General features: G+C 40.5%; 1 protein-coding gene across 1 annotated transcript in view; it reads right to left on the bottom strand.

Moving 5' to 3' along the window:
• rxraa (retinoid X receptor, alpha a) overlaps window positions 1–24,538 on the bottom strand; it is a 99,639-nt gene that overhangs the window by 49,067 nt on the left and 26,034 nt on the right. The window contains exon 2 of the mRNA XM_037692207.1: window positions 4,473–4,711. Within this exon, the coding sequence (XP_037548135.1) occupies window positions 4,473–4,711 (239 nt within the window). The remainder of the gene's footprint in view (window positions 1–4,472; window positions 4,712–24,538) is intronic.

Genomic DNA, 24,538 nt, shown 5'->3' with positions numbered 1-24,538 from the left:
TCTACAACCAACAGCAGCTGATTAACATCTCAAAAGCTCAAATAATATCTCAACTACAGCCCCAAATCTCAGATGAGTTGAAAGGATGTGCTGTGGATGCATTCTCATCTACCTGTCAGCTGTGCTCGAGTGCCTGATCACTGAGATCCTGGAACTAGCAGGAAACACGGCTCATGACAGCAGAAGGACAGGATCGTCCCACAGCACCTACAGCTAGCTGTCCGCAGTGACGAGGAGCTCGGCAGACTGCTGGGAGGAGTGGCCATCATTCTGGGAGGAGTTCTGCCCGGCATTTGAATGGTCTACAGCCCGGGGGAACCAAGGAGTGCCTGACCACTGAGATCCTGGAACTAGCAGGAAACATGGCTCATGACAGCAGAAGGACAGGATCGTCCCACAGCACCTACAGCTAGCTGTCCGCAGTGACGAGGAGCTCGGCAGACTGCTGGGAGGAGTGGCCATCGTTCTGGGAGGAGTTCTGCCCGGCATTTGAATGGTCTACAGCTCGGGGGAACCGAGAGGCCAGCTGAGTCTGGGTGGACTGATTGGACGGCATCTGCAGCATGGACCTTTACAAGAGATCCTTCCTGCCTACAGCCATCAGTATCTATAACATATCTTAATGAAATGAGGATAACGAGTTACAACAACAAATAATTTCCCTTTGGGATTAATTAACTATTTTTGAGTTGAATTGAATTGATCCGTTTGAGATTGGATTATGCGTTGTAACTATCAGCTAACCACAACACCAAATTTTAGCTCAATATCTATAAAAGTTAGCCATTTACCTCCAATGAATGTTTTTAGTTTAAAATTGATCCGATGTTTCGTTAACAAACACAAAAACATTCAAATACACACAAAAAACACAAACACATTTTGCCTTTAACGGTGGGTGATATTCAAGTAGTTTCTGCTTCTAGGAAACAAACGCAATAAAAAATGTTTGTGTCTTGTTCCTCCGGGGGATTTTGACCCAGTTAGTAACTTCTACGCTTTCGAGTGATAATTTTTACAGCAGCAATTATTCATGCAGGGCACGTTTTCATGCTAAATGTCCATACTTATGTTCGCCATAGATTAAAATAAAAGAGATCAAACTGCATCAACCACCGTCCAAAACATCCAACCTGCATGCAAATATACCATCACAGGACAGAAGTAGCAGCGCAGATAAAAGAGCTGGAATTATAAAGAGGAGAGGAAAAAAGATCTGAAGGAAACGGGTGGGGAGGAGGACAGGAGCTTTCTAGCAATATAAGATTTTGTCCATTTTCTCAAAGTGCCTCTAATCCGCTCTAAACTCCAGAACATGTGGGACAGTTTTGTAAAGAAGGTGCAGATAAGCTCAACAACAGCGAGGAGAAGCCAAATAGCATTGCATTGTTGACGTACTTAAACACAATTATCAATAAACCAAAAAGAAAAGGTCCAGTTTGAGGGGGAAACAATCTTAATTTCAGATATGGCTCCAGACAGAAACTGGGCCACTGCAAGCTTTGATGTCTTAATTGTGTGTGTGTGTGTGTGCATGTTATTAATATGAAGGAGGCTTACTGATGAAACACGAGAGATGTAAAGAAACAGAGTAGAAACTGAGAAGATTTGACAAAGACACTAAAATGCAAACAGAAGAGGACATTTGGAGAGAAAAGACAAAAGACAAGACAAAGAAGAGTGAGAAATGGAGGCAGAGCACACTTCAGATGTAGAAACGAGAGTGACAGAGCTGAAGCCACTGTGGAATCCTGGTTGAATAGGCCCTGATTGAAAGAGCCACGGGGTCAAAGCTGGGCCTCTGCTGCTGAAGCCGCCTCCTTTGGAAATTATAGTGTACTTTGTAGGACATGATGGACAGTCCTCTGGTGGGTTTATAGGGCAGCTGATTTGAAAGGGAACATGTAAATGGTCCACACTTCTATACGGCCTTTTTAACCTTTCCAGAACTTTACAATTTTAATGGATTATATTTTCTACATGCAGCATTTTTATATTGTTAATTATATACCATTAAGCATATCGGGGGCAGTACAGTGTTTTGTACATGAACAAATCAGCCCAGTGTAGGTTCAGGGAACCAACCCATTGATCTTTTGATAGGAAGACAACCTCCTTGCCACTGGACCCAATCAGCACATAATGTCATTCTACATTTTAAAACAAAGAACAACATTATGAAACCGTAATAATGTCTGCTGAACACAAACATGTATGGTTTCCAGTTGTGAAAATGAGCTCCAAGTTAGCTCTAGACTAGAATATCTAGCACATTTTGTTCAACAGGACATGAAAAATAAAGAAACGACACTACTTAAGGGTTTGAGGCCGTAGGTTACGTATTGTAACCACAGATACTATGAATATGGTGCAGCCCTTTAAGCCACACTATTGGACGCTGAGGACGGCACCCAAAACAATCAAGATGGAAAAGTAGTCTTTAAACATTTAAAAGATGCCAGGACCCCACCTCCATACAACCAGATCTTGAACCCCCGGTTCGAGCGGTGCTCTACACACGTTTTTTTTAAATCCTCATTCTTTTCCCCTCCTTCAGCCACAAGGACTTATTTACCAGAGAGACCTGTTCCAGACAGAACATATAAAGTACAGACAATACTTTAAACGTTCGTTTAAGTATTACCTTTCCACCCTGTGTGTTTGAGCGTTCGTCCTCTGCACCCACCTTCACCGTCAGGTGGGAAAAGGGGGTGCTGAAGGAGGGGAAAGAATGAGAATAAAAACCTGTTTGGAGAGCGCTGCTCGAACTGGGAGTTCAAGATCTGGTTGTATGGGGGTGGGATCCCAGCATCTTTTAAACGTTTTGTTTAAAGACTACCGTGACGTCCTCAGCGCCCAACAGTGTGGCTTAAAGGGCAAAGCCATAGAACAAGATGATCATTTCTTGATAAAATAATAGAATTGTAGCTGTTTTAGTCCAATTGTAAAAATAACATATAATTGTTGCAATATCACAAGATTTGAGAATCACTATTATCTATTACCACATCAAATATTAGCTTCATATATGTAAAACTGATTACGAGACATTTATGTGTTGGGTATTGTAGAATAGCTGTGCAGCTTGAATTGGAAATACAATCCTACAATTAGGTTTGACCCTGTCTTAAAATATAAAAGTCATCATTGGTAAACTTCACTAAATCATAAACATGTCTATGCCATGTTTATGTCATATTAACATTTTAATTACAAGCTTTCTTTATGAAGTGTCAGCAGTTATAGCCAAAAAAAAAAGGGGTTGGTGATGTTTGTAATTTGTGTGGTCAACATTACAGCCACTGGAAACTATGAAAAAATTAAATCTTTTTCATAATGCAGAATAAAGGATTGGCCTAAACTGAACAAGTAAGCTTTGTCCATTTCTATATTTACCCCTTTTCCACTAAAGCTGTCCCAGTGTCGTTTCAGCGCCAGCGCTGGATTTCAAACCAGTTCTGTTTGTTTCAACTGCCAAACCAGTGTCTCCAGGCCAGGACAACCAGTGCTACTGTGGTACCAACTCTTTGCTGGTCGGAAGAAAAGAACTGCTACCAACGAAGGGTTGTAGAGCAAACAAACTAAATATCTTACCCATAAACCTCCCATCTGGTATCAACAAACACTTTTCAAGAAACATCCTAAATTCCCTGCTTACGTTCTCAGTTTGTTGAGAAAATTGAGCAGAATAAGAACAGAACGCATCATAGCCACTAACACATAAACCAAATATATTTAGCAAAACATTACATCTGAGAAAGGGGATAAACCATACTCTTGTCATGAACAAAGCTACTACATTCATCGGTCACTGGATGGAGACAACTACGAACGGGTTTAATAATCATATTTGATGCATTGCAATGTGGACATAAATGATCTTGAATCAATTATAAAATGTAAAAAAAAAGCAGCTATTATTTAATATTAATGAAGTCACGAGAAAGGCAAAGGGTAAATCTATGAAACACAGTGCCCAGACAGTGCAAACAAAGGAGCTGATGAGACATATTGACCACTGGCCGATTGTAACCACTGCTTATTAACACGAACCAGTGGAATATCAAGCAACTATTAAAGATGTCACCTAACTCAAAAAAGGAAAAGTAATTTACAAAGTCCATTGCAACTTGCGTCCATATTCAGGTTTTGAAAACCAGGACTTGTAGCAACTTTGCTGAGTACTTTGGAAGCGAAGCGAGATATAAGCTGATCCTTTGTTGAAGACATACTAACACAGCATATAACCCAAGCCCTGTGGAAGAATACTATACTATTAGTGATAACTGAACTACGTTCCAGAAGGTCTGCCACCAGAGTTACAAGTTTATAAGTCATAAATGTGCATAACTGTGTTTGAGCATGTATACAGTATATAACGAGTTGGATGCAAAATAAATATGTAAATCCCTAAACTTGAAAACAACTCTACATGCTCAACAAATTGTGTGTATGTGTGGCACGGGCCTCACCTGGGGGCTGACACTGGGGCCGTAGCCCATGCCAGGTGAGTTCATAGAGTGGGGCCCCATGGGTGAGCTAATAACAGAGAACGGTGATGTCAGGCCATTCATCGGTGAACTCAGGGTGCTGATTGGAGAGTGCAGAGAGCCAGAGGGCCCCATAGATGCTGGGCTCAGCAAAGGGGGGTGCATTCCTCTGTGGGATATAGGCGAGCCCAGGGGAGATGAGGTCACCTGTCCTGATGAATCTGTTGAAATAATTCAGAAAAAGAGAAGCGTTATAAAAAATAATTCAAACCAGAAGGACTTTGATTGCTTAATTTCCCATAAAACAAACAAACAAAAAAAAAAAAACCATGCTGTTCATGAATACCCTTTTTTTAAGAAGAGTGTTTTCACATTGAAGCTAATAAAGAGTTTTTCCTAACCACAGCTGTTGGAACCAGACGTCTAGCACATCTGGTGAAGTGTGAGAACAGGTGTTGCACTTGAGCACTATCCAGAAAAATGTACAGTTCAGCAAAGACACCCATAACAACTAAATAAAGGTGGGATTTTCTTTGTAGTGTAAAAACAGCTAAAGCTAAAGCAACAACCAAATGGGATTCTGGCAACGTTGACACATTTTCTGGTTCTGTCCCTCAAGCTTGAAAAGCGCCTCCTTCAGAAACGTAAGGTCAGCATGTAGAATGTACCTACTGTATAATGCATGTGGTTGATGAGTGAGGTGGTAGACCCAGGAGATTGGAAAAACATGACCTTGCACCACAGCTGAGGAGAAACCTGCAGTGAGACTATTCTGTGGGAGCGATACGGCTAAGGTCATGTGTGAAGGAGCCCATGTTCTCTCTCTGCCAGGCTTCCTCCTCCTAGACTTGAGTCCTACTCTTTCCCTCGACTTAGTGGGCTATCTTGCCATCAGCTGTCAACACGGAAGATGCAAGACCGACTGGAACGTAAGCAAAGGCGGTTTGACATACCGAGACTTTGGCAGCAAGGTTTGTACGTGCACTGATGACACCTCCCTCCCTCCTTTTCTCCTCTCACTCTCTTTTGCCACCATTCATGCATAAGTCTGTCCCACATTTTGTACTCTGACCCTCTTCCACTGTTTTCTTTTTTTTATGCCTGCACATCAGTTTTTTCATATGGAGGTCTGAACAAGCATGTGGCAGATCTTTCAGATTCCAAAATTCTCAAAATAATTTTTAAATACGTTTCAGATCGTAAAGAAACTTTTGAACTTTTACACTTTCAGAAATGATTGAAAAGTGCAAATAACACTGTCTCTAAGAACCATTAATTCATTTAATTTCGCATTGGTAAACTTTCAAACTGCACCATTTGATAGCTCTGGATACCCTTTGTATGTTCGATTTCAAAGTTTGCAATGAGTACCATTATGCAAAATATAAGTACTTCATAATGGCAGCCCTATATGAATGGAGGGCAGGATAAATCTATTGCCATCTTGTTGTTTGTTCACTCCCTATAATATAATAAATGCTTATGCAAGGGAAAACACAAACACCCTTTATATCAACTATTCCACTGGCCAAATCAAGCCAATCCAACCGTACCGTACTGGTTTTAAAACATGACGTAAGAACACTGTCACTGATTGGTCAGGGGGTGGAGTCACCGGTTGTTTGAGAAACTTTCACAACAACCCGATCCGCCATTCGCAATAACTCGAAGTCAAGAAGGGACTGGACCTATTTTTAAGATTTTTAAAAACAATAATGACAACACCGTGCAGGCGTTTCTTGTGCTTGGTGGCCAACGACAAAATTCAGAGCCAGCTAGATGGAGCTCTGCCAGTCCCACCGGTCCTCTCCACTGGAGCCCCCTCAAGCTGGGCAAGGCGTCATCCCCCTGGCTCCGAGCTCCACCAGTCACCGCGGAGGATCCTTTGTGCTGTCGACCTGCAGGAGCGCACGAGGCCAGGGTCCGGGCCCTGGCCTCACGTGCTCCTACAGGCTCCGAGCTGAACCCGCCCACTAGAACCATTACTGAACGTATAATGGAAACAACTCACACCGTGCCGAGCTGAGTCGAACTGTGCTTTACCAGTACTAATGGCACTAATGGAAAAGAGGCATAACTGCTGGGTGAGCTCTTGGCTTTCAGTAACTGTGGCCCCCTGCGCAATTTAGTTGAATAGCTCTGCTCTATATCGTCTGGATAAACAAGCATTCATCTAAATAAGGGGCTAACAACAAGTCTGCATGTAGATGAATGAGTTCACTGTTTAATCTCTTGACTGATTCGCCATGAGCTTCTATCCATCTTATTACGATTTTTTTTTCACTTTAACATGTGCTCACATACAATTCCTGAAAGTTTTTTTGTTTTTTTTACTCGCTGAGCAGGCTATTCCCACAGCTGTGCGCCGATTGGGTTTTAATTCAGACAGATAAAGCGCGCTGTGGTATTAGGGTTGCCAATCTGCCATTGTAGGCCTCAGCAGGGGGATTTGAAAAGGGGGTAGCTTAGCTGACAGCAAGGCCCCACCTGGAGGGGGATGACAGATACAAGCTGGGAGGTAGAGCACTCTGCTTACATCTCTGTTTCTTTTATTTATCTTTCATGTCTTTTCTTTCTCTTCTGCAGAGTAGAACAACAAGCGCATCCCTTTACCCCGTTCTCAAGAAGGTTGCTCTCAAAGGATGCTGTTGTATTGTACACGACTGGCGCTCTTTGGTCAAAACTACCACAACATTAAGATTTCTGAAGCCAGAAATGTGTGTGTGCTTTGTGTATTTGTGTGCATGTTTATTCTTGTTGGAGCTGGATTCCCAGTGTCGGATTACAGCTGGATATCAAGGATTCTGTTCTAATCCTCCATGGAGTGGAAAGGAGAAGAGAAAATGAGATAAGTCCAGGCGAGTAGAAATAAATAACACACAACTATTAGGTTAGTAGAAGAAGAAAAAAAGAACATGCATTTCCTCCTTTCAACCAATGTCTATTATAACCTGTTGAGCTGGAACGTGTAAAAACTGTCCTGAGAACCCAACAAACGTCAGCAGTGATTTGCAAACAAGAATAAAATAAACACGTTTGCAAGATTAGATAGGAGTTTGAGTGAAATAAAACCAGTAAGAGAAGGCTGGGACTGACAAGGATTTAATTTCAATCATTTCCCAAAGGAAAAAAACAAAAAAGTGGCAGATCAGAAAATAAAAACGGACTCAGATTTAAATAAAGACTGAAAACAAATTTGTCGCCTGCAGTCACCGCCTGTCAATTGCTCTAGATCGCTGTGCACACAAAGCACAAGTGACAGCTACAAATAGACAAATTAGGGCCAATCTTGCTAGCAGGCGCGAGAAGAGATCACCACTTATTGCCCCTCCACTTCATTCAAGCATGTCTTATTTCTAAACAAGGCCTCTACTCCCTCGCTCGCCTTTCTTGATCTGTTGTTCGGCTTTTGGACGCGATTACGTGGACAAAAACTGCAAATTTTCATTTCGAGCTCCCAGAAGCTTGTGTGTTTAGAATTTGATAAATGGAAAATGCAGATGAGAACAGATAGGGCGATGAAAAGAGACAAAAAAATAATAATAATAACACGAGGAATTTCATCTTGTGCCGGAACAGTTTGTTTACAGTTTTCAGACAGAGGAATTGATGGAGTTGGATTAACGACAACCTTCCAGAAATATAACGTTTCTACAAAGTTGTTCAGTTCTGTTTAGAACATGAGCAAAAGGAATGCCTGACCAGGTTTAAATTTACTTTAAGGAAAACAAGAATAGTCCTAGCCAACTCACTTTTCCATTATTGTAATTTCAAGTTGACCAATCCTAAACTCGGCCTTGTGAGCTCAGTCTCATTTTATCTTGTGTATTATGCAATATTGAATAGTTAGTATTTATTATGTAATTCTTTACATCTATGCTGAGTCACTGATGTTCTGAGCGTAGGTTAAGGCATCCAGCAAGACTTGCTTATAAAATATATTTTCTTCACTGCGTTTATAAATTCATCTTCTGCACATGAACGAGACATTTGACGACAGCGTATGCGGAACAAATTAATTGTTGCTTTTTCAGCTTGTTTGTGTGAAATGTTGACACATGAAAGACATGAACACGGTAATTCTGATGGCTTGCCTTTAAGGGATAGAGAGCCTTTAATTAAATGGAGGTTACATTTGATCATCACTTCACATGCTATTCGTCAACACCAAAAGGAAATAAAAAATCTTTAATTTGACATGAAGGGCACAGTTATTGCATAATGTTGACAATGGCTGAGCATATTTTCATTGAAATGCCAGTATAAGAAAGGTTGCCTACTCAAGGTTATTTTATTTTAACGGAAATAATCTAAAGCCCTGTCTACACTATGCCATTGTTTTATTGAAACTGTAGCTTTTCTGCTGTGGTTTGGCTGTTCATGTCCACAACAGCCATTGATTCCTCTAAAACTGAAGCCCTTTGAATCCAGGTCACAGAGTGGAGGTTTTTGGGAAAGTCTGGCATCAGTGTTGCCAGATATATGATAATTATCACGTTCATATTTTAATTCTAGGGTCAAACCCCCCTCCTTTTCTGTGCACATGTTCACCAATCACAACACACACCTCATCTTACCTCCCCCCTATAAGAAAGCACACTCTCACTCAGCACATATAATAGTTTGGGTCAAAATACAGTAATTTTAAAATGACAGTACTATCTGGCAATCCTTCCTGGAATGAAAAGTACAGTGGATTCAACGAGCACAGCTATATCCATGGAAACAGTTTTTTTTTTCCTCTCTTGCTGATTCGCCACAATAAACATTTTAAAAACACCAAAAGTTCCAGAGATCATTCCAGTATAAACAGGGCCTAAGAAAATCCAGATATTTTTTTTTCCATTTAAACAAATGTTCCACTTACTTTTGGACAGTTAACAAAAGCACATTTTAGCTTTCTTTTTTTATGTTACTAAAACTTGTGACAATACATTTTTTTATTTTTCTTTACCATGTTAAAACTATTGTAAACAAAATATATACAGAATTACTGGATCCGTTCAACTTGGCTGAACTCAAACATAATCTATAAGAGTAAAACACTCTGCTACACGCGTCCTTCTTTGCTCCTCTTTTGTGTGAGGTTCCGCAGGGCTCAGGTTTAGGCCCCCTCCTCTTCACACTGTACCTGCTCCCTCTTGGCTCTATTTTTAGAAAATATGGGATCTCCTTTCATTGTTACGCAGATGATACACAGATATATGTCCCGCTAAAGAAAAAGAACTCTAACTCTCTGGGCCCTGTTTTCATGTTTGGATGACAAAAATTATATATTAAAGAGCTGACACACTCAGAGCTCACCATAAAGGTGCACAACGTGAAATAATCTGCTCACACAGACTCATGTTCATGCTACTGTTGTTTAGTGTATTGTTTTTGTACTACTAGTGCTTAGCATATTCTTAGTTTAGCGTCTTTCTTAGTTCATATCTTAGATCTTATTACTGTTTTTCTTTAAAATTCATCTTTTGTTGGATGTAACTGGGACCTTGTGTATACATCTTTGTTCCACCACATGTACCACATGTGATGAGAATGACAAATAAAGAAACTTTGACTTTGGCGAGCTAAGTCTTTGCCACCAGCAAGGGACAACATATTATAAATGGAAAGCACAGCACAACCCTTCCACCCCATGACAATGAACGAAGAGCCATCTGTTCGCTTTCTTTATCCATGTTTTCCTTTCCGGGCCGCAGGGAGCGGGCATCTATCTCTAGCCGTCCATGACCGGTAGGCAAGGAACCAAACTCAACCCTAAACTTAACCAAGGACCCCATTTCTACTTTCCCTAAACCTAACCCTTGAACCTCTGACCCTAAACCAAACCTAACCCTAAATCTAACCCAGACTACTAAACCTAAACCAGAGTCCTGATCCTAAACCTAAACCTAACCCTCTGACCTCTGACCCTGAACCTAACCCAGGACCCCCTGACCCAAATCTAACCCCCTGACCTCTGGCCCCAAGTCTAACCCAGACTGTTATACCTAACCCAGACTCCTGACCCTAAACCTAATCCTCTGACCTTTGCCCTTGAACCAAACCCTGACCCTAACCCCACCCTTTAACCCTAAATTTAACCCAACTGCCAGGCCTAACCCAGACCTCTGACCCTAAACCTAATCCTCTGACCTTTGCCCTTGAACCAAACACTGACCCTAACCCCACCCTTTAACCCTAAATTTAACCCAACTGCCAGGCCTAACCCAGACCTCTGACCCTAAGCCTAACCCTCTGTCCTTTGACCCTAAGTTTGACTGCCGACACTGGCCATAAAACCCCTGACCTCGACCTTTGACACTGGACTCAGGACAACCATTCATGCTCTTACTCCCACCTAGGGACAATTTAGAGTTGCCAAGTGACCATGCATGTTTTGATCAGTGGGAGGAATAAACATTTAAAAAGTAAATGTAAATGGACTGTACTTATATAGCACCTTTCTATCTTATTAAGATACTCAAAGCGTTTTACACTACAATCTGTGTCCTCAATCATACAGCACTCTTTCAAGATCTCTACAAAGCTAATCTGAATCTGTAGAGACTAATCAGCGCTTTATCACATCCATACACCAATGGGACACACATTGGAGGCAATGAGGGGTTCAGTGTCTTGCCCATGGACACTCCAGCATGTGACTGTTGGTGGATTCGAACCTCCAACTCTCCCATTGAAGGACAACTGCTCTAACCACTCAGCCACACTGCCTCAGTTGTATATTTTTCTATCTTCAGCCTTTTCTTTTACTAGTGGCAACTATAGTTTCGTAAGTTTTCTCTTGCAGCATCATCTCTTTCTCACTTTTAACGGCATGACAGCTACAAGTTGTTTTTGTCTTCCCACTGAATTAAAAAAAACTATCTGTGAGCTGTTACGCCGACAGACAGACGCATGTTTCTTGCTTTGTGGCTAACTCTTTTCTATTATTCATCTACTTGTGGAACACTGGAGATTTAGTGTAGCACAAGAGGGTGCAGTAGAAAAAGAAAGAAAGAAACTGAGCTCATAAATCACTGCAAATCACACATTTTATGTCCAGGGAAAACAGATTCTCTCAAAACATGATGAGTGAAATTGACTGTCCATAAACGGAAATCACACTGCTTTGTGTTTTGTGTGATTGGGCTAACAAAGGGATGCATACAGATTTAGGTATTAACCTAAATCTGTGTGCATCCTATAGCTTCTGTCGAATCCTTCATTCCTCTGAGACTTTGTGGGATTTTGACTAAAGCAGCACACAAATATCCAGATAAGCTTTATGTTGGTCAATGTGTTTTTTTTACACCACCTTGTCTGTGGGGGCTTGGACAAAGACATCAGCCAAGAAAAAGTCAAAACAACAATCTCAGGGATTGACTTTAATCTGAATAAAACTGCCATCAAGTCTCTTGGCAAACTGCTGCTTCAGCGGGGAGAAAAACCTGATGAAAACCACAGCCTTTACATTATTATTATTTATATTATTTTTATTATTCACAGGGACATTTTAAGTGAGGCAGGTGAGTCACAATTAGAAGCGTGCAAAGCAGCAAAGCGGAGCAAGGATGAAACACTAGTCATTAGCATTTCTCCGGATGCGTTCAGAGGAGGAAGAGAGAGGAGGAAGGGGGGGAAGATTAAGATAAAAACCCAAGAGATTCAGCATGTTGCATAAAACAACCCCAAAGCCCAAAATAACACAATAGTCTGTACAACAGCTTCATTTTTACCTTCGATGTCTCCATCACCATGACGACAGCAGGCTGATATTTCAATCCCCCAGCTCTGTCTGCGAGTACTTCTGCATGTTTCAAAAATTTTCCAATTATTCCTCCCCCCCCTTTTTTTTCCCCAACGTCAAACTATCTGCAGTGTCAACAGGTTGAGGATATGCATGTGTGCTCATTACTCTGAAAATTTCTGCCTGCAGTTTCACAATATAAACACACTAATCTGCTCCATTCAGCTGAGATACAATGTAAATATCCAAGACTGAAGTGTTTACTCTGCGATAGGAACGAGGTGGTTGGAGTGTGGGTGTGTGTGTCTGTGCGCGGTGGGCGGAAGTAGTGCATGGAGCAGGCAGATGACATGTCAACAAGCAATGTAAAACATGTTCAGCTTCAGCCATTTATGAGGTACAGGTATCAAGAAACGCAATTTCACTTTAATATGTCACAATAATTTACATTAATGGTAATAAACTGATGGCCACAGGGCATATCCAGCTCAAAAGCTCAACCCATCCACACCTGAGAGCATTGAATAATTATTAAAATATACACAGGCCAATGCAGAAATGCCCATCTCAAAATGTATTATTCAGTGCGCTTCCTCTCAACACTTAATTAGGTTCAGCTTGACTCCTGAAAGAGAGCTACAAGACTACAGCACAAGCAGTTGAGTGCTTTAAAGTGTCAAACTCTCTGCAATCCGAGTCTTGTGATGAGAAGTGGTGAGTCACAGCAAGAAAATTATGAAACGATGCGCAAGAAGGTGCTAAGAAAAGTGGATCAGTTCAGATCAGTACACCTGGAGCTAACAAGCATCAAAGTGCTGAGAAATGATTAGCAGTGGAATCAGCTGCTAATGTAAAGTATTCTGTGACATTCTTTAGGAAGTACATGGATACACGGCAGTTATGTGAATTGCCAATGGTTGGTTTTGTACCAAATCTAGCTAAGATCAAGTATCAGAACAGAATGGAAACAGCCTTTATTGTCCCATGAATGGAAAATTCAAGTTTAACAGCAGCAACAGATAAAAAGATTCACACAAAAGTTCCTAAATGTTAAAAACAATATATAAAGAAGTAAGATTAACAAGATCAATAATAATGTTTCTTCCTTCCTGACACAACCACAGACCACCAAGCTGCCACAGCCCTCTGTGTGGAGCAGAGAGCTACTATCTAGGTTGCCCGGGGGAGCAGATGGTGGGGGTTAAGGGCCTTGCTCAAGGGCCCAGAGTGGGGCAAATGATGGTGGAGGCCGGTGTGGGTGCTTCACCTTTCCCACCCATATTTTGATGTTGGTACTGGGAGTTGAACCAATGATCTTCCCATCACAGGCCCAAGTTCTCTAACCTCTGCGCCACCACTTCCCGTTATTTTTATTTACTTGTATCATAATATTTTTGGCTAAACAATCCTTCATAAATAAATAACAAAATAACATATAACACACCTTAATACACTTTATTATATTATTATTGTTTAGCATATATTAGATCCTTGTATTCTGTTATCTTTTTTTATAGTTTATGTTATTGCTATTTTTGGGTGTAACTGGGACCTTGAGTGCACAACTTTGTTCCAACTCATGTACCACGTGTAATGACAATAAAGTCACCTTGAGCCTTGATATAAATCAATAACTAAATGAAATAATGAATAAATAAAAAAACAAATAAATAAATAAAAATAAAAAAACACCCTAAAATGACATTGTTTTTGTTTTTATTTCCTTTGTATAAAAGAAACAAACAATTTGCATTTGTAGAAACCCATATTCTAAAACTTTAACTTCAACAAACTGCCTTTAATCTTTGTGTTATTTTTGGACCACCATATAAAATATATTTTTATTTATAGAATCATATATATTATTATCCTTATAAACAAACCCCAATGGTTGTGTTTTCAATGCTTTATTTAACTCGTAACTTGTTAAAAGGTGAAACATTTAAACTGCACTAACCCTAGTGACTACTATTTAGATAACACTAATATCTGTAACCTCTTATTGTAAAACAATATTTTTACAACATGATGCGTTGGTCTGTCACTCTGCACTTCCCCCCTTCTCTAAAGGGGCCTTTTGGTTGAGCAGGGGAAATACAATGAGAGTCAATAAATAATGACAGATCGACTTCCTGTTTATATTACTAAAAGTGATTTTAATCAGTAGAAACCAGAAATAGGTTAGGGCTGAAAAGATGTTGGCTGAATGGAAATGGGAGTTGATTTAGATATGGCAGATAGAGACTTGTATTTTCACATCTTTCTTTTCCCATCTATAAACGGATAAAAACAACAGATAAATTAGGACAAATGAGAGGAAAGTATATTGAAAAATGCTCAAAGGTTCCACAGAGAAATGACGAGCTTTAGATCCGAGATAATGATCAGAATCCCGGTGAATTGGAGAAAAATAAAGGATAAGGTCACACAGGACACGGCTTTGTTCTCTGATGTCTCTGCTTTTCATACTCCGTGAAAAACTAAAGGAATAAAAACAAAACCAAATGTTTACACATCTTTTCCTTTCAATCATAACATTTAATCCTCATTAGTGAGTATGTAGGAAGGCACACAAAGCCAAGTACTCATGAAGGCTTTAGTTCTAATTCTTGTCATGACAAGATATGATCAGGCATATCCTTCTGACAGCTCCATCTACAAGTACCCTCTTCATGATGGCTAAGGCCCCTATCTGCTGCCATTATGAGCCAGCTTGTAGATTAAATGAAAGAATGTAAGAGCAGTGCATACAAAAAGCTTTAATATGGGATAAAAAGGCGAAAAGAACCAAAACAGGCCACCCGTAATTTCACAGTAGGTGGCCGCTAACAGCCATCATTTGATACACTATGTTGATATAACCCGACTCTTTTTGCCTGCTGAAACGACTGCCCTCATTAAAGACTTAATTCTTCCCCTCCTACTCTTTTTTTTTTTTTTTTTACATTTCTCTGTCTCTCGTGGGCTTTATTTTTTCCACCATTTCATTTATCTGATAGCATGTGGATAAAAGCGCCAACTCCCGAGGCATGTCTGTGCCCTCCTTGACTCTTAAGTGTCTGAACAGGCCATGAAGCCGTGACACGCTGTGGCTTGGTGCCAGCTAAGCCACAGATTACTGGTGCTATTGCTAACTGTGAACTCGACTGCCAATGCTGTGATCTGTTGATATGGCCTAATTGTTCTCTTTAGCTTCGAGGCGATAAAGCATCTCTCCCTGGGTCCTCAGAGCCAGGGTCTGGGCCGACTTGAGAATGGAGCAGCGCAAAATGTGGCTGAGCAATCGGTGTTGAAGGGGGCAGCCTAGAATAATTCACTTTTAAGTGCACAATAATTATACTGCTGTTAAACTTAAAAGACAAAAGTTATCTTCTAATGAGAAAACAGGATTCAGTTTAAGAAAACAAGGAGTAGGTGTAAAAAGCGCATCCATTAGAATCAGTAGCCAATGCAAAGGTCCTTTTAGGAGATATGGGGCACCTGTCCCATGGTAATGCTTCTACTATTACTATTATACTGTTTATTAGTTTCCTTCTGCAACCCCAGGGGGACATTTCTTCTTCTTAGTCTGTCCCCTCTTTAGGTGTCACCACTGTAAGCCATCTTCCTCCATCTCACTCTGTCGTCTGCATCCTCTGTCCTCACTCCAACTACCTCCATGCCCTCTCTAACTGCATCCATCTCCTCTTCGTCTTTTCCTGGCAGCTATAATTCTAACATCCTTCTACCATTATTCCCACTGTCCCTCATCTGGACATGTCCAAACCATCCATAGCATCTTCATTTCTGCCACTTCCAGTTCTTTCTCCTGTTTTTTTGTCATTGCCACTGTCTCCAGACCATACAACATAGCTGGTCTCACCACTGTCTTGTAAACTTTTTCTTTGACCTTTGCTGACACCCTTTTGTCGCAAATCACTCCTGAAACTTTCCCTCCCCAGGGGAACACTATGACTGTTTAATACTTAGCAGGTGATCACCTAGCGACTAGTTGGAAAATGGCGTACATAAAGTGTACTCCTGAATGTCTTGTGACTTTTGCAGGTTCCTCAACTTCCACAGCGAGTCACAGAGTCCTGAGCTTGAGTTCTTCAAAGCTATATTTTGATAGCACCTGCATGGGAACTCTTATCTTACAGGTAGCATCTGAGGCAAATGTACAGATGTAAAAACCACCCATCCATGTTCTTTAACTGCCTTCAGCTTTCTGGGTTGCTATGGAGTTGATGTTCATCTCCAGTGTAATTGGGCAATAAGTTGTCCCTTTAGTTTCTTGGAATTTTTCTATAATTGTGGACCCAACAGTGACAGTCCAACGAGATACCCCCCTTTAAGCATCATCAATTCACTATCAACAATAGCAATGTAGGACAACATTGTTGAAGTGTTTCATTTTATTTACAACAAAAATTTTAAGAATACAACCAACATTAGGAAATAAGAAGATTCATATATATAAGTCTATATATCAGTCTACTTTGTGCTAAACATATTCAAGCAAGTAGCTGAATAGATCTTTCTGCAAGCAAAAAAAAAAAAAAAAGAACAGATTAAAGGCTATACCCTACAAGCATTAACTAAATGTGTTGACAAAAGGTATTACCTTCCAATTTTTACACGATGAAAACTATTCCCATGATCCAAAAGCATATTGTATAGTGAAAAATGTTAAATGATTGCTTTAGTTATGTCTTAATAAATAACTGAATGAATAGCTCCACGCATAAATACTACCACAGACCATAAACTTTATAATGATAATGAAAAGTAAAGACAAATTTTCAGCCTAATGGCCTGGAAAAAAGTTTTAATTCAGGTAAGTTTTAGCTTATAATTGTTTAACTTACTTTTAACCATAGCGAAAGTCAGCTGAATCTAATTCGATACAATCCTATCAAACTCCTCAGAGACGAGTTACGGTTTTAAATACATTTACCACATACTGCAGCCCCCTTTTTTAGCACAACACACATGCATCTATTTCTCAACAGGGGCTGAGATGCTACATCGACTGATACACTTAAAATAGTCAAGAGAAGAGCAGCACAAAGAAACAGGGAGTACCAAAGCTGATGGGAGTGTACAGAGGACTTTATTCAGCACAGTCCATGTATTATACTGACTGTGCATTGGTCAGCAGCTCATGTCATGAAAGGTAACGGACAATACCAGTTGATCAAAGACTCTGTGTGCAGTGATAATTACTCATGCAGCCTGTGGAGCAGCTGTCAGAAGAAGACTACAATGCAACTCATTCTCCGCTGACCTGTTTGAAAATTCATTACTTTTTCAGAAACATGGCAGGTGAGCTAACAGCAAGAGTACAACAAGATTGTAGACTCCAAAAAGCTAAGCTGTTTGAATAGGTTTAGACAGATTATGCAAAAGCTTTGACATGATGTACCAAATTGTTATCATATGAATGCTTCTTAGTGTTTTCTCTTTTTATGGGAAGGTAGCAATGCTTCTTAAGCCCCTTTGAGCTGGTACGCCCAGCACTTTTTTTTTTTTTGAATCCCTTCAACTCAAGAAATGTGAAGCAGGGAGGATAGTCTAGTTCAAGCTTCTTATTTGTTTGAGCCAGAGATAAAAATCATAACACGGGTTCTTATCTGCCCTGTTCACTGCCAAAACACATTTAAAATGTACAGAGCTGAGCCTAAACACCACGAGATAACAACCTGACTAGAAAAACACAACACTTGGCAGCTCTTAACAACAAGGAGAATAACGAGTTAGATAACCAACTTTGGATCATCTTCCATTGTTATCGCTTTTAGATAGTATATTTTTGAGAAAAACAGTTGAATCTCTTCAGCTCTCTCTGGAGCGGTTTGCAGCCGAGTACGAAGCAGCAGGGATGAGAATAAGCACCTCCAAATCTGAGGCCATGATCCTCAGTCAGAAAAGGGTGGATTGCTCTCTTTGGGTCGAGGGTGAGGTTCTGCCTCAAGTGGAGGCGTTCAAGTATCTTGGGGTTTTGTTCAAGAGTGAGGGAAAACTGAAGCATGAGATTGACAGATGGATTGGTGCAGCGTATGCAGTATTGCGGACTCTGAGCAGGTCCGTTGTGGTGAAGAGGGAGCTGAGCTGTAAAGCAAAGCTCTCTGTTTACCTGTCGGTCTACTCTCCTACCTTCACTTATGTCCACAAACACTGGGTAGTGACCGAAAGAACAAGATTGTGGATACAGGCAGTTGAAATGAGTTTCTCCGCAGGGTAATTGGACTCTCCCTTAGAGATAGTGTGAGAAGTTCAGCAATCTGAGAGAGACTCGGAGTAGAAGCGCTCCTCCTCCACATTGAGGAGCCAGTAGAGGTGGTTTGGGCATCTGGTAAGGATGCTTTCTGGGCTCCCTTTGGGCATGTCCAACTGGGAGGAGACCCCAGGGAAGACCCAGGACAACCTGGAGAGATTAAATCTCTCAGTTGGCCTGGGAATGCCTTGGAGTCATCCTATAAGAGCTGGAAGAGATGTCTGGGCCTCCCTGATCAAGCTGCTGCCCCCAAGACCCGCCTATACAGAACAAGCGGAAGATAATGGATGGCTGGATGAATGGAAGGACAAATATTTTATGTACAATATGTATATTTTTTAACATATAATTACAGCTAGGTTATTATACTAAATAGAAATGGCAAATATAACTCATTGCAAAAAAAAAAAAAAAAGGATTTATAGAGAATGGTCTTAAAAAAGAGAGAAAATATCCAGTGCGTGGCAGCTGTGTTAGCAAAAAATATTTAGAAAGGCAACAAGCAGCTGAAATACCCACTCATTACAACGAATGTTTGCAGAACACCATTTCTAATCGCACAACACCTCCAACCTTGAATCACAAGTACTACAGCAGCAGAATATGCACCAAGTGCCACTCCTGTCAGCTAAGAATAGGAAACCGTAGCTACAATTTACACAGTATTACCAAAATCGGACAATAAGAGATTGGAAAAACATTACTGCTTTGATGAGTCTCATTTCACTGGACTCCAGCGGCCTCCACAATCATCAGATCTCAATCCAAACGAGCTCCTTTGGGATGTGGTGGAATGGGAAATTTGCATCATGGACGCGCAACCTCATACATCTGCAGCAACTGTGTGATGCTATCATGTTAATATGAATCAAAATCTCTGAGGAATGTTTCCAATACTTTGTTGAATCTATGCTATGAATAATTAAAGCAGCTATGAAGGCAAATGGTGGTCCAACTCGGTAATAAAAAGGGATACCTATTAAAGTGGTCGGTGGGTGTATATCAAAGGACAGTCTAATTTGCATGTTTGTGTTCCTGTAAAACACAGCAGAATTAGGCCAGAGGATTTACTGTCTTCTTGCACAAACTTCCACTTGCTCGCATCTGACTCCAGATACCTGTCAGTTTGTGTCAGTTGAAAGACAAGATTCACATTTAGGTTTTGAAATGAAAATACCTCTTTTTTTAACAGAAGGCTTGACATTTTTGAGTATATTACAAACCTTTAAGATATCCCCCTGTCTGTTTTTTTAATTATTTCTTTCTTTCTGATTATTATTCCATTAGGTGCTGGTCTGTTTGTAGTGAAATCCAAATAGAGAATGTTCTGGCTCCTGGCGTTGGGCTTTAACTGCTCTCCCCTTCTCCTTTTCCCCTCTGTAGGGCAACCGTCAGATAAAGGGGAGGATGGATACAGACAGATTGATCGGTGGATGAAGATAGTAAGAGAATAAAGGAGATTCATAGATGGCATAAAGATTCAGGCAGAAACCAGGAGGAAGTTTAGAAAAAAGAAAGCTTGAGATCTTTGGGGCCCTATGGAGGGGATGGGATTGGGGAGGAGGGTTAGCGGCGATGAGAAAATATGTGTGTACGTGCTGCAGGAAGAGGCCTAGAGAAGCCGGGTGGAAATGAACGCGCCTCAATAAGAGCAGGGGTTATGCATGCGTTCTGTGCGTGTGTCATTGGAGGAGTGTACTTTGGATTGGTGCATCGACTTGTAAATAAATAACAAAAAAAAAATCCTCCCAGGGCATAGAGGTTTGGAAGCACGGTGAATCCAAGATAAGTAAATAAAATCTGAAAGATATAGCAGCTTTGACTGATGAGGCACGATGTTACCCCCCACGCCTCCTTCTCTCGCTCCACTGGACACAGACCGTATGTCCAGTACACACACAAATCAATTATCTGTTGGTCCATTAAAAAAAAAAAAAAAACTTAAACAGCAAACTCCCCAGAATGTTTTTACACATTATTTGTCACCTTAGGCAAAGGGGGAAATAATGATTTTGCTCGTGCCTGTGTGTGCATGTGAGTATGATTTTAGCATTAGAAACCACTTAATGAATCTCACAGAACGTAATGAATAGATATACCTCTTCAACTGCTTAGCTTTTAGAATCAGACCAATTCAAGATGACCTCCACAAAAAAAATAAATCTTAGCAAACAAAAACATATCTATAACTCATCTAATTTTACAATATAAGGTAGTAGTAGCCAAGAATCACTAACCCAATTTAAGGCATCCACCACAGCCTACTGACATTAGCAAACACAAAAATGTATACAATCCAGACAATTTTATAGATACTGAGCTTTAATTTTGTGTGGGAGTAGCTGAGAGTCCTTTGTAACACAAGTTTCAAGTACAAACTACACATTGTTCAATATTTAGACTTTAAACGTTCCTTCAGTCATCTATGTCTGTCTGTTAGATTTTTATCTCACGAACCAAATCCCTAATTGCTACCCAGGTACTCAATAGCTGCCCAATGCTGCACCTGAGTTTATCCCAGGTGCGATGGGTTAAATGCAGATAACCAATTTCCTCATTGTAAGGTAATATACAATGATGACAACATATTGCACTTATACATCTCCTGAGATTGAACATAATGTGGTGGGTGATATGCACTTCTTAAAGAAATGCTAGGCCCTTTAAGATCCAGTACTGATGCCATGCTTTAGTCTACGCAACAAAGTTCATGCTCAATCATCCAGGTACCAAATCCAATAATTCTCAGTCGGGTAATCTGGACATGCTTTAGGCTATTTCCTGAATAAGCAGGCAAATAATATCTGAGATTTGTAGAAATGTTGTGTAAGATATTCCTTAATATTCAAAGTAGATTTAAAAAAATAATAATTTCAGAAAGATGTTCTAGTGGCTCAGACAAGGACATGGTTCTCTGTAGTGGCAAATGTTTTAGGGATTTTAGACGGGGAAAAGCACAAAGGTGTAGAGTGGAGGAAATCTGTGTGTCAACAGGACCTTAAGTGGAGATGGCATCGATGACAGCCTGCAGATTCATGTGTGTTCATCTCTCCCAAGTGCAGTGCTCTCACATTTCATTTTCTCCCGCATTCTTCCTCTGTCCTGCTCCTGCTTCCTTCAATTTCTTTCCACATCTTTCTCTCAGAATTCTCTGCTCATCCGAGGGAACTCCCTAGAGGTGGAGGATAATCCCAGTTCGGAGCAGTGGAGTCTTTCATGTTCTAGGAAGACACGCTGGCGTGAGCGCTGGCAGCGAGCTCTCTACTCTACAGATACCTGCAGCTTCCGGCCCTCGCAACCTCCCTCCACTTCCCCGTTTTCTTACTCTGTGTTGTCATAGAGGTTTATGTTCCTCTTTCGTTACAAAAACCCCTTCTGTTGGTAAACGTGGCTGGCAGCACATACAGCCCAAACAAGAGAGGAGTCAGATCCACCTCCCAGTGGAAGAGTTAAACAGAAACCACCAACACCGTCCACTGGATACCTCAATATTTCACTCGTCTGAAGTGTTAATGTATTTCAAAGAATCGCAATGTAGATTTCCTAAAGTAAATTATAGGGACTATGTGGCTAAATTTTTATTTATTTATTTTATTTTATTTAGCCTTTATTTATACAGGTTAGTCTCATTGAGCCACGAGAACTCATTTTCAAGAGAGACCTGTTTAGGGAGCGCATGGTGGGGGTTGAGGGCCTTGCTCATGGGCCCAGAGTGGGGCGAATGAGGATGGGGGCAAGTGTGGGTGTTTCACCTACCCCACCCACAATTTTGATGTTGTCGGGGCCGGGGCGTGAACCGGCGATCTTCGGATCACAAGCCCACCTCTCTAACCTCTGCGCCACCACTCCCCCATTTCACTCGTCTGAAGTGTTAATGTATTTCAAAGAATCGCAATGTAGATTTCCTAAAGTAAATTATAGGGACTATGTGGCTAAATCATTTTATCGGAAGTGCACAATTGTTGTGCTCACAAATCTCATAAATATTTATGTCCTGATGCATGCTCAATAACCCAGGTAGATAAATCCAACAAGGTTGTCAGGTCCTCTGAACACCTGGCTCAAACTTGTTAGATTTACAGTATCTACCTGGATTTTTGAGCATGTAATAAGATATTTGAAACGTAGAAAGACGCAATTATCAGAGTGTAGGCTTTGTTCTGTTTTGGTCGTGACATTCAGACTTTCTCTGTGAAGTAAGTTAAAACTATTTATTGCTTTATTCATTAAACAGTACAGAAATATGGTATTGATGAGCGGCTTTGGATGTCATCAGCCTATTAAATTGCCGTTATCAGTTGTTATCATCCCCATATGTAGCGGTGAGACTGTCCCACCTACCTCCTAGTAGGTTTAAAGGTACGTTATTATTGCTGATAATAGGCAGTGTCACACGGGGGTAAACCATGAAGTTTATTTTGTTGTTGTTTGTTTTAGCTTATGTAACCCTTTTCCTAAACCTAACCTTACACCTGACCCAGAGGACCAACCCTAAAGTAACCCAGTTACTCTTGTGCCTAAACCTAACCAAGACCCTAAACCTAACCGCCAGACCCGTTACTCTGAACGCAACCACGTGAACCTATTTTGAGCGCTAACAAAGCTAAAAACTGAGACTATTATCATTGCTAACAACACTAACAACGTGCCTTTAAACCCACTACGAGGTACAGGAGGGGCAGTCTGACCGCTACATATGGGGATGATAACTAATAACGGCCATTTAATGGCTGATAACATCCGAAGCGGGTGGCTTTGACTTCTAAAATTCCATCCATCCATTATCATTAACTGTTACTTCTATAACTGTTTTATTTATTATTAAAGGTTAACAAGAACTTAAAGTAAAACTTTGCATTCCTTGTAGGCTTCTCAGCTACTACAATACTACAATAATTATGAGCTCAATATTTAAAAAAATGACAGAGTTTTAGCCATTTATGTGTTTGCTAAGATAATTTTGCTGTGGCGGCCATCTTGTGTAATGATCTGGGCATGAGGTTGGACCCTGGGTGCAGACAGCCCTTGGGAACTGGAGGATTAAATAAAGATACTTCATTATAAATAACAAAACGGGCTGATGTGGCAGAAAAACTTATGAAGGAAGGTGATCACAGGAGGAGCAGGAACAGAACATGACACGAAGAGGGACAATCCATGGACAATGAGAGAACAAGACACCGAATACATAGGAACACACGTGATTGACAATGAGGGACACTTGGGGTGATAAAGGTAGGGGAAAGGTGTGTAGCAGCTGGAAAGACAGGGGTGACAGGCAACACACACCAGTCCTCACATCTTGAATTGGAACAACTCAAAAAGTTAACCAGATGTAGATGTCCATCCAGTGGTTACATTCTGAAAGCTTCAATGAAATGTGTTCAGTGATTCATGAGATGCTTTGCTAACGGTAAAGATAAACAACCTTCACCCTTGGCAGCGGGCAATAAAAAAACACTAAGAGTAGTACTTTCTCTCGTGGATTTTAAAAACCACTAATGGTTTTAAGTGGTGTTTCTTAAGTCCACTACAGTAAATCAGAACCATCATCAGCTTGTCCACAAAATTAAGTGGTTCAATCTACCCTGGTAAGAAAACATTAAAAATTAAGCATCACTGTATTGTTAATGTGTATTAGATTGAAACAACGTTGCATTTAAGATCATGTGAATACATGAACACAGCCCATCTGCAAAGTTACTAAGACAATAATGACATGTAAAGTAAATCCAGTTTATCACAACCTCGATGTATTTTGCATTTACCAGAGAAACCTCAAACTGCAACAACTTTTGCCTTTATTTGTTTTGTCAAATATGTATAGAGCGCAAAAACTAAAAGGTAGTAAATTATATATTTGTTTTGCACACATGCCACTAAAAGCATATCAAACAGTTCAATGATTGCTGTGGACAAAAAGTTTTTATTATTACACAAATATTTCAGTTAATAGAGTTGTATGTAGTGTTTTGACGCAACCGTTTTCCCTAACAATGAAAGGAACAACAGACTTTTAGATTTCTGGACAAATCTAAACTTTATGATACATCAGAAGTG

Source organism: Nematolebias whitei, chromosome 18 (genome assembly GCF_014905685.2).
Source record: "Nematolebias whitei isolate Nwh7 chromosome 18, NemWhi1, whole genome shotgun sequence".
NCBI lineage: Eukaryota > Metazoa > Chordata > Actinopteri > Cyprinodontiformes > Rivulidae > Nematolebias > Nematolebias whitei.
This window is presented reverse-complemented; position numbering and strand designations above follow the sequence as displayed.